At 39.0% G+C, this 11,562-nt stretch overlaps 1 protein-coding gene across 5 annotated transcripts in view; it reads right to left on the bottom strand.

Moving 5' to 3' along the window:
• dennd1a (DENN/MADD domain containing 1A) overlaps window positions 1-11,107 on the bottom strand; it is a 72,261-nt gene extending 61,154 nt beyond the window's left edge. For 4 of the 5 annotated variants that reach the window (XM_034602740.1, XM_034602741.1, XM_034602742.1 and 1 more), the window contains exons 1-2: window positions 10,945-11,102; window positions 3,909-3,973 (exon numbers count right to left, since the gene is read on the bottom strand). In XM_034602740.1, the coding sequence (XP_034458631.1) occupies window positions 3,909-3,973; window positions 10,945-10,961 (82 nt within the window). In that variant the 5' untranslated portion in view covers window positions 10,962-11,102. Of the gene's footprint in view, window positions 1-3,908; window positions 3,974-10,944 lie in introns of all 5 variants that reach the window. The other variant, XM_034602743.1, reaches the window with a different exon arrangement.
• Window positions 11,108-11,562: the final 455 nt, after the last annotated feature.

Consider the following 11,562-nt stretch of genomic DNA (forward strand, 5'->3'; position numbering starts at 1 on the left):
ATAATGGTGTACTCACTCATCCCTACTGGAAACACAACCACATCTTTTCTTTGCAGTTTCCAGCCACAGTCATTTCAAGTAGGGCTGCTCAATTATGGCAAAAATCATAATGACAGCTATTTTAGTCAATATTGTTATCACAATTGTTTAACATGATTACTCATTGACTTTGGAAACATTACGCATTTATTGATACACTGATGTCTTGGCTGTGCGTGTCACGTTACGTCTCGTGTTGTCTGTAGTAGGTGAACTGCGTGCGTGCAAACTGTTGGACTTTTTTTCAATGTGATTAAAGAGGTGCCTTATAAACTCTTATAAATCAAACAAACACAAAGTAAACTTCAGTACTGTTCAGATCCTAATAACTTAGTATTAGTTTTGGTGTTTTTATGGTTCAAAGTGTAAATTGAGCACAGGTCAGCAAGGAAGTGAGGAGGGAGGACATGCGGAAGTGTAATACAGCATGGTACATTGATACCATGCATATAATGTGCGTCTGCTGCAATCCTGAATCAGCAGGGGCGCCAATAATTTTGCAATGACTTTGAGGTGGATCAGTGCGGGTCCTCTGGTCTTTGTGAAGTGGATGGACATGCAGGAGGTGTCAATGTGCTCCACAATCCATCCAGCAATTTGTGCGGAGGCAGTGAAAAGGAGAATGAAGGATGTGAATGGAAACTGGGTAATGAAAAACATCCCCTGTCCCCCCGACCTCCAACATTGCCTTCAACAAACAAATGGGTGGGGTCGACCCATCAGACCAACAAATTGGATACCATTCAACCCACCGCAGTACAGCTCACTTGTACCGCTGTTCCTTCATTTTGTGGACATTGCCACAACAAATATCTACATACTGCAGTCTGAAATCTGCAAAACACAAAAGGTACAGCACATGACAAACAAGGACTTCTCAGATAAGCTTGTGTGCTAACTGTGTAGAGTGAATGAGACAGGTGTCCCCACCAACAGGAGCACTGGCCATCTCCCTGTTGCTACCGCCACAGTTAGAAGTGTGAGAGGCCACAAAAGACTAGAAGATGTGCCAATACTGCCATCAAGTGGAAAAAAAGAGAAACCTCACACCATAAAAATGTAAATCCTGTGATTTTCAGCCCTCTGCCTCACTGTAGTCGGAAACTGTTTTGAGAAGTGGCATTGCTAAAAAGAAAAAAAACAAAAAAACAAAACACGGCCATTTTAGATTTGATCATAAATAGTTGTAGTTTGAATTTGTGTCAGTTTGAACTTTGTTATGTTTGCACTTGTTTGGGTATATAAAGCCAGAAATATAGCACTTTGGGCATTATCTACAAAGATCCCAAATAAAGAGTGCTAAATTGCATGTGCATTATAAGAGATTTCACTTTTGGTTGATGGGCGTTTTGCGGGTGATCTAGTAAAAATAATTGCATAAATGATAACAGGTGCAAACATGGTAGAGGCAGTAGTATTTAAATGAGTGTTTTGCAAGAGTTACTGGTTTCCGCCATAGAGCATTACGGAGAGCAGAGTGACCGCAAGCACAAAGCGGAATTTAATGTTATAGAATTGGAGGTGTTAGTGGTAGAGGCAAACAAACATGTTGTTGAGCTACAGCAAAGAAGTATTAATATAACTCAAAGAAACGCGATATGAGAGAGTATCCGCGAGAAACAAAATGCTGTGGGTAAAACAAAAAGAACAACCGATGAAATTAAGAGGAGATGGCAGTACATAAGAAAAACAAATGAAAAAATTGATCATAATAAAACTGGGGGGGCCGGTGGAAGAGATGTCTCTGACCAATATTGAGCAGCAGGTGCAGTTCACTTTCTGAAAAAAAACATTCTCTCCGTCTTCTTCCATACCCTCTCTTCCTAATCACAATAACTGCAGCCATCTGTGTGCAACGCTGTGCTGATTAGCACCTAGCTTTCAAACGTATTAAATATATAGACGCAGTCACAACCACCGCAATTATGTTCAGGCTTTGTAAATCACATTGCGTGTGCGACATTAAAGTATTTGCATCTACGCCTCCTAATATTTTTTGCACTCGGGAAACGCCCGATATTGCATATTCATTAAGGCAAACATACTAAATAGACAGTGCATGTTATTCTGCACACAATCCTCAGTGCGCACTGTTAGTAGATCAGCTTGCATGTTTTGTTGCGGGTGAAATCAAGTTTACAAACGTTTTTACAGGCATAAACCTTTAGTAGATCAGGCCCTGAGAGTAATAAACTTTTATGAAGTACTTTGAAACGTTTGTGGCCTGAAAATGCCTGTGGCCATACTTTTTTCTATTGTCAATTCAGTAGTTTTACATAGTTTTACTAGGTCTCAGTGTGACCTTTTTATGTTGCATTTGCACTATTTGGGAGTTCACATGAGCTTTTCTGAATAGTTTCACGGCTGCAAATTAAAAAAACACCCCTGATAACAGCTACATTTAATTTCTTTACAATTGAGTCTTCCCATTTGCAACCTGTATTTTTATTTTGACCTTTGAAAAAAATGCTATGTTAAGCATGTTTGTGTTTTTTAAATAAAAAATACTACTTTCTATTTAATGATCTCGTGTTTTTTGTGTAGTTTTGGGTCCAATATGCTGATATACTATGTCAAAGTGAAAAATGTATTGTGAATGTAGGCAATAGGCAATGTTGTACAGGAATTAATATTTTTTAAGGAAAAATCTAAAACATAAAAAAATTGCTAAATTGCCCAGGACTTCTAAAAGGTTTAAGATAATATAGGCAAGAGAAAACGATTTGAAACTAACCAAATTTAGTTAAATTATACCTTTGTGGTATGTTTTTTGCATGTACATAAACAAACACGTCATGTAAATATGTTTGTATATTAACTGATGGACAGACTAAATGCCAGTCATTAATATACAAGCTGAACAAGAGAGAGCCCAGTTTTGACCCTTGAGGGACATCACTATTGGAGTTAAGACTTGTTGAGTATTGCTAAACTTACTTTCCTGTTTGTAAGATGGCGTTCAACTACTTGGTGGAGTGGCTTGGCCATTGGTTGGAAGTTGTATGCTGACTCCATTTAGGAGTATTTAAGAGTGGTAGATTATTTAAAATCTTCATTGTTGGTTTGATTTGTATAAGAGCATTGCACAGTGAGTCAGGGTAATGCAAACACATGGTAATGTGCTCCAGCAGCACCTGCGTGACTGGAGGTGACTAAGGGGTTAATTTATACATATGCTTATAGTAGCATAAAATATAGAATATGAGGTTTCACACGTCATCATAGCTGCTGTGAACAAAATAAAATCGGCCTACATAGTCTCAGTTGTCCCACCAGTTTAATATTTTACACATCTTTTTGTGTTTTATGCAAATGCCTAATTATAGAACTGTGTGCAGCACATAGGATTTTACTTAATTACTAATAATCTGTATCAGCCCTGAAAAAAAAAACTAAGATTGGATTTCTTCAAGAGTCTGGATGTGTGTGTGTGTGCGTGCGTGCGTGCGTGTGTGTGAGAGAGAAGTGTATATTTGATGGTGCTTGCTCATTGTGGGAACTGTGGGGTTTCTCTATAAATTTTAGGTCTTGTCTTTAATTTGTAACTTTTTTTTTTGCCATGTATTTTGTGAAGCACTTTGTAACCTTGTCTAGATAAGTGCTATACAAATAAAGTTATTATAATGGTCGGCCTAACCCTAACCCCCCTAACCCTCACAGACAAGGTTTTTAATGGCAAACACTGATCATCAGGTACACAAACCTACTGTCAACTTACATCATTGTTCAATTGTTTTTTATGGTACATAAAGACTGAAAGTTGAAATGTGGCATGATACATAAGCTAATCCTTGACTGTATTTTGAGACTTGTTTAAAATATGCATATGTTTCAGGATTAGCTGAGGCTCAAGCCTTAATAAAACTTACCTGAGCTGTGTGAGCCTGGATGGGCTACCTCTAGATACACCTCAAAGGTGGACTCTGGGCTCTCCCTGGAATAGAGGAACACATTTCATCAATATGTTGTTTGCAAATTATAGACAAATTTATTGTTTAGTAAAGTCTTCCATTTAAAAAAAAATGTTTGTGATTTTATTTAGCCGATTTCTCTAATGGGCAACAGGAACTCTACACAACCAGTTCGTTGTCAGGTGTCCTAATATATGGCAGCCAGATTTCAACCCGATGCTGCCTTCTGCCAATCAATGACCAGTTTTGGGTGCATGCCGAAGTGTCCTTGGGCAAGATACTGAACCCCAAAGTTACCCCTTCTCATAGAGAAAGTGATGTACTTAATGTGTGAATGGCAAAAACTGTACTGTAAAGCTTTGAGTGGTCATCAAGACTTGAAAAGCGCTATATTAATACAGACCATTTACCATTAGCATCAGTTTTACAAACATCTGTTATTAAAGTGATTTTATGTTCCCAGTTCTTGAGTCACTTAGTCTGCAAAGAACCTTCAACATCTGTTGAATTAAATCTGACTCAATTAATTTCCAAACAGAATGAAGGCTCACATCAGGCCAGGTGAATATTTGACACAGTTCAAAGCTTGTTTTACTCCACACTTGCTGATTTAGACTTAGATTTTCTTACTTGTGCACACTATAGCCTTACATTGCTTTGATCTGTCATAAATTATAGAAATATACCTAAACTTCTGGCACTTAATGATATTTCTCTATTCTCTTCTTATTCTCTTACTCCGACAATGATTCACTGACGAAAAAACCTGTCAATGATCTGAGGATCTTTAGTTTATTATCTAGGGCTGCAGGGCTCATCCAGAGCATTAATGTGTGGTGCATGGAACACCATTTATAGCAGTTAAACAATCAAACATAAACATAACCTTACAGCATTTCCAACAGAATGAATCCAATCTATGATGGTAGCCGAGGTACATGCACACGCCCTCACACAACAGTTTCCAAGTGACAGGTACACACAGATTGAAGAATGAGGGCACGGTCACACATATGCAAATACAAAGAGAATATCAAAGTTAATTTAAGTTGAACCTTGACAGTCTGCGTGCACGGTAACAACTTAATATATTAAAATATATTATGTGGTAATTATCAGTACCCCAAACCTATAATATGCCTCCAGCTCACCTTTTGCACCACGTTACGCTCGGGGCAAACAGAGTGCGCTTTTTAAGAGGTCTCCTTCAATGCGGGAAAGCTGAAGAATAGGTCCTAATTTCATCCTGGAATATGCTAATTGACAAGTTTGTTAACAGCATTGGGGACAGGTTTAAGGATGCGAGTACTGGTGCTCTGCTGGCTGCAAAGTTAGCCTGCTTCAAAAATTGACAACAATCAGCACAGGAGCGAGCAGGTCAGTACAGATTCAGAAGAAGCTCAATGTGTATGACACAGATGGGCATAGATGAGTCAGAGCAACGTTCATGAAAAGATTGTGTTATATTCCATAAGGATATAACAAGTGCTGAGACATGTCCAATGCAGTAGGCTGTACAGTAAATAAATGAATAAATATGCTGTTAAATTGAAATGTCTAGCTGGATGACATGCATTGGTAATATAATGGGCAACAAATGTGAAACAACATCATCCATGATGTCCTGTGCTGCTCGATTCCCATCTGAATTAATAAATCTGAGGAAATTTTCAGAAAACTCTAAACTGCGAAATAAACAAAAATCACGGTTCGGTACGTAACTCGGTTTTTAAGTTCACGGTTTGGTACGTTTTTGCTACAGTAGACACAAGGAACTAGAGCTTTCATGCTGACGGCTTAAAACATTCATGCTGACAATTTATACTTGATGGTCGCGTCATTTTATAGATTGCACGTGGTAAAAGCCGTGATACATCAAGTGTATTTGATATAACGCCCACTAGGGATGAGCGAGTACACTATTATCAGTATCTCTTCAACCAACTAAATTATCTGTATCCGTACTCAGAAGTGGGCGGGGCCTAACCAAATTGGATATGGGTTGATCAAAAGTTGCTATATTTATTGTTTATTAGAAAACTATTTACAGAACAGCCTTTGAATTGAGCTTCAGGTCAATGTTTTTGATCACAAGAGTAACAAGTTTTTTTACTTCAATGAATAAACTTCACTGAATCTATGAATACAACACATGCAGTATTAAGAAGTATAAAGTAAAATGCAGGTTTTCATACTAAACATTTTCTTTTTTTATTGATTTTTTATTTTTTTTTACTTATTAAAAATTACATTTAAACAGTGTGATGTTTGTATTTGTGACTGATCACAGGGCTTTTTTACTACCTGATTTTTGTTTTTGAGGGGGGTGCTGTATTTTATATTTCTAGGACAATGTAAAACACAGTGTTAATTATGTTGTGTAGGTGTTTGTGAGTGAGGGAGAGAGACGAGCGTTCGCACGTCGGCGTCTAGCCGGGCATGGCGCACTCTGACTCGGCCAGTGGAACTCGTGCGAGCCGCCTGGCTGTCACTCACTCACTCACTCACTCGGCTGGTGGAGAGGAGTGCTCGCTCCGTGTGCGTCTAGCCGGGCTGGGTGCACTCGGCCAGTGGCCGCTGAGAATATATCATCATAGATAACAATGTTACACCTTAGTATCCCTGTGGACAGAGTGGCTGATTGTGTTTCGTGGCACTGCTGGCCCAGCAGCAATGAACTTTTTATAGGCTCTGTGTAGGGGAAGAGCTCTGTGTGTGGCTGGCCTATCAAGGAATGATGTGGAAACAGCTATCCAATGAGGATTTTCATTCATCACGAATACAGATATTGACACATTTTACGTGGATGGTACTTGTGCTCGTAAAAGTACATTATCCGTACCGGATGCTCATTTCATCCGAGTATTCGGCTCAACCCTATCGCCCACCCCTACAAGGAAGAGAAAACATTAAACAGATTTTTTTTTTTTTATTCAACCATGGTTAATTATGGCTGTGTCATTTACCAAAGTAAATTTCACATAAGAAAAATAACAAAATAAACATTCTCTCTAATAACTAAATAAATAGAAATAGTCAAATAAATATCCCGGTGAAGCAATTCAATTAAACTGTACTTAAACTACACCATTATTGTATTGTATGCTTATCATTATTAAATATATGTATTTTCAATTTTTCTTTTCTTAAAAAAAAATATTTACTTGTCCACATTGTTTGCCAAGAGGGTTTGATGCCCTGCTGGTACTAACATGTCTCTGCTGTGGAGAACACTCTCACTCGAGGGACAGAGGTTTCTAAAGGGCTGGTGTGACTTAAAGGCTGAAATGCAGATGAGAGTAAACTTTGTAACGGGGTTTGATTACTTTCAGTGTGTGTTTGAACCCTGTGTTCTCAACAACAGAAAGCGGTCGCATGTCTGCTGTTATAAAAACACCTATATCGCTCGTTATTGCTTTGGCACAGTCAGAATTATTTGCAAGTGGCAGCTTTAATGTCGCGTGGAGCTGGGTTTGCAGGGAACTCATTTTTTCCTTGTCCAACTAATGTTATTGTTATTCCCAATGTTAGTGGACATCACTCTGGTGATGCTGTTTCAAACGAGTCGGGATGTTTGATATGCTACCAGCTACATATCCGATAGAAGTTGCGCAATGTCGTCTTTTGTACGATTCGCTTGTCTTTGTCCGTCGTCATTACAGTGGCTGTGAAACTGAAGTGGTCCCACACAGTGGACGTTAATGATGAGGGAGGGTCTTCACACTCCTGTTTGTCTGCGGCCTCCATAACCAAGAGCCTTCAGCACATCCGGTCCTTTCGTAAAGTTATCCCTCGGAATTAGAGACACACACAAATAAATTCCGCACGTGGACTCGCTGCATTCGTTAAACGTGTGTAACGAACCGAAAGGCCCGTACCTGAAATCTGCGGTTCAGTTACACCCCTACAAGGCCCTGATACATTACAAACAATTTCCTGCTCCATTCTTGATATGTCTATTGGTCCATCAAAGCCCACACCCCAAAATTCAGTTGCCTCTAGTTTTTCACTAAATTCTGAGCTGATTGTGCGATGATATGTGGCCCTGACATTAACTCTTTAATAGCATAATATTGTGGCGGCTTTGGCTGGGGGTAGAGCTGTCATCCTCTTTTTCCTTTACATGACCCTGGCTGCACTTGTTATCACTTTGCACTATGGTCATGTGGTGTTTACTCTTGTACTTTACAAAAGCTGAATGACGGTCTTCGTATAAAATGCGCTGCTTTTATCCATGAGATTTTCACGACATATTTTGCACCACATCTGTCCAGTCATCTGGAGCCATGTTATCTACTGCAGCCACTTTTCTGCAAATGCACAACTTTCACTTAGGGGTTCAGTCTGGTATTTCTTTGTAAGTGGTTAAAACCAAATTAATGAACCTGGACCTGATGGTGCTGCGGCCAGGCTGTGCGCCTTCTCCCAGCTGTGGAGCTGTCCGTGGTCTCTGCGTATCGAATGATACAGGGATTAGTCAGTAGCTTCCGGGACAAACAAATCATACAAATTAAATATCAAAATCAAATTCGGCCCGCAATACATGTATCATTCGCTCTTTTCATATTCAATTAGAAAACCAAAATCGGAAACTTAAGTCATTATTTCGTTATTCATTTTGAATCTGATACCAAAAAAAGAATAATGACTTTGAGTGTTCAGTGATCACAAAGATTTCCTGTCCCATGATGATGACTTATAGATTCTATAGATCTGTGATCTTGGATCTTTTTGCTGAACAGAGTCCAGTATTAAACAGATTGACCCGACGGAACCTTATCATCGCATAGACGTTCTGTGTGTGGTATGATTAACACTGTATAATACTTACCTTTCTATGTAAAGTCTCTTTTAATCATTTTAAAAATATTCTGTAAAATGTTATAGATTTCAGGCACAGTTCTATCGTACTCACTCTCACTCACTGTAGCAGCAGGAGTAGTGTACACTGTAAACACAGGCGTGCTGTGTTTATCGGACGTTGTATTGGATATAATTTCCGATTCCGATAAATAGAAAAAATAAAAAATTCCCATTATTGAGCCGATAATATATCTGACTGATATATCATGCATCCCTAGCTGCTACTATGGCAAACACTGCTTGCAATGGATAAGGTTTAGACTTGACATGTCATCATTTTGTCTGAATCCAAATAACATCCATTAATAGTTCAAAGTTGCTGACGTGTTACTGTGAGCGTGTTGCATCATTTCCTGTTTTCCTGCCACTTCTGGTGGTTATTGTCTCTGTAATTGCTCTTTTAGCATTTTCTGCTCATTCTGATAAACTTTGAATTTAAGACAGATAAAGTTACTATTGAAGGCGATATTTTTGTGGACATTGATAATGATAGCCTTTGCGCTGCATGCATTTCAATATTAGACTCAATTGATTGCAGTCAGCATTTATCAACCCACTCCTTATGTTAATCACACCCTTGACTTTAACCTAACATATGGCGTCAAAATTTTACATTTAATCGTGCTTCCACATAATCCTCTCCTATCAGACCATAATTAAATAACATATGATGTCCTATTTTCAGACTACATGCTGACCTGTGCTCACTTTAGTAGGTAACAAAAAACACCATCACTGATCAGAAGTTATTAGCACACGTACAGTACTGACGTTTACTTTGTGTTTGTTTGATCTAAATACATGTGATTATCAGTTCGTGTGTGAATAGGGACAGAGATGAGCGCGCGCGCACACACACACACACACAGAGACTGATATTAAAAGATAAGATACGATTTTTTCCATATCGCCCACCCTACTTTGTATGTTAAATTTATAACTCAAGGACCTTGGTTTTTACTTAACCCGTTCTTTACCCTGATCTTGGAAGCAATCATAGGTCTCAGCAGTGGATACAAATGGTTTCTTACAGAAAAAGATCTCTGTATTTGGTAACTGTTAATAATTAACCTACTATTGATTGTGAACATTGAAATTCCTTTGTTTGACCATCAACAAATGTGGTTTGATGAAACACATTTTTAATGATCAAAATGTCTCACACAAATTTGGGACTCTTACAGCAGGCACTCCAATATAACTGGGAAAACGTGCTGACTCTGAAAACATGTCATTGTCTTAAGTGTGTGTACATTCTTTAACTCAGTTCAGTCAGTTCTTGTGCAGTGCTTCTATCCCTCAGCAGTGAAATGAAGGAGCCAAATTCACAGCCTCATAAAGACAGAATAATCTTTTCTGTATTATATTACTGTGGTGGTACACAGGTGACATTGAAGCGGCGTAGGGGTGGCTGTGGTTGAGTGGGTAGAGCGGTCATCATCTAACCAAAAGGTTGGCAGTTTGCTTTCCGAAGTGTCCTTGGACAAGATATTGAACCCCAAATTGTCCCTCATTCTTTCATACAGTGCTTCCCATAGATGCACTGTATGAATGTGTGTGAATGGCAAAAAACTGTACTGTAAAGCACTTTGAGTGGTCATCAAGACTAGAAAAGCGCTATAGAAATATAAACCATTCACCATTTAATTTAATTTGAAAAACTCATAACGCATCGCCCATGAACAGGTACTGACTGTTAAGCCAGGGCCCTTTCATATCAACAGTCAATCAGTGGACTGACATTCGGCTACAGGCAAGCACAGATACATATAGATACATCTGTTCTGCACTTCAGCCCTGAGAAATATTAGGAGGTTCAGTATTAAAACGTGACTGTTTCCATGTTTACCCGAGCTGAATGGTCCTAACTCACGACTATCTTAACGCGTTTCTCCCTGACACGGTTCCGTTATAAACGACTAGCGGAGCTCAAACCAACGGGGACATTTCACATGCATTGTTTTTCTGATCTAGACAGGATAGGATAGTGGCACCAGCGTTTTTAGAGGGTGTCGCAACAAGTCAAGGCCTTGCATTGGACTGCATCTTCCCCACTGACGTACGACAACAAAGCTAACATAGCAGAAGGATGCTGACAACCTCGTGGAGAGTAACGGATGAACGTTCTTACTTTATTCGGGACCCCATCTTTCTGAGTCGCCCTGCAGTCGCTAGCAGCAGATATCAGTGCGCAGACGCGTCTGTCCGGAGATATTTTCTGATGCTAGCCTGTCACAGAACTGTACTACACTGTGGTTTGCCTACACGCGTAGATCACGCTCTGCTTCGCGCGGAACTCTGGGATTTGTAGTTCTATTGTAGAGTACATATGAATTTGCAATACAGTGTAAAACAATGCGAGAAACTACATATTCCACAATACATGTGACAGATGACGATCGGGTCACTTGATGGTGCGTTCGACTTGGTCTGGTGTCTGACTTTATCCGCCGACGTGATCTGCCGGCGGTTGCAGGGGTGGAAACTGGTCACATCGAGATAAATAGTGAGAACTTTTTTCTTTTCTCTTAATCGCCACAGTAGAAATACAAAATAAGGTACACATGAAATAACATAACAGAAACAAAGAGAAACCAACTGTTATGAACTTCAGTGGTTATATATTAAGTGCCTATTATATATTCACACAAACATATATGTGTATATAAAATTACATATAAAATATATAGTTTTAAAAGATAGTTATAAAAATATAGTTATATAAAGAGGCTTTGGTTTTTAACACCTT

This window comes from Hippoglossus hippoglossus, chromosome 12 (genome assembly GCF_009819705.1).
Source record: "Hippoglossus hippoglossus isolate fHipHip1 chromosome 12, fHipHip1.pri, whole genome shotgun sequence".
Taxonomy (NCBI): Eukaryota; Metazoa; Chordata; class Actinopteri; order Pleuronectiformes; family Pleuronectidae; genus Hippoglossus; species Hippoglossus hippoglossus.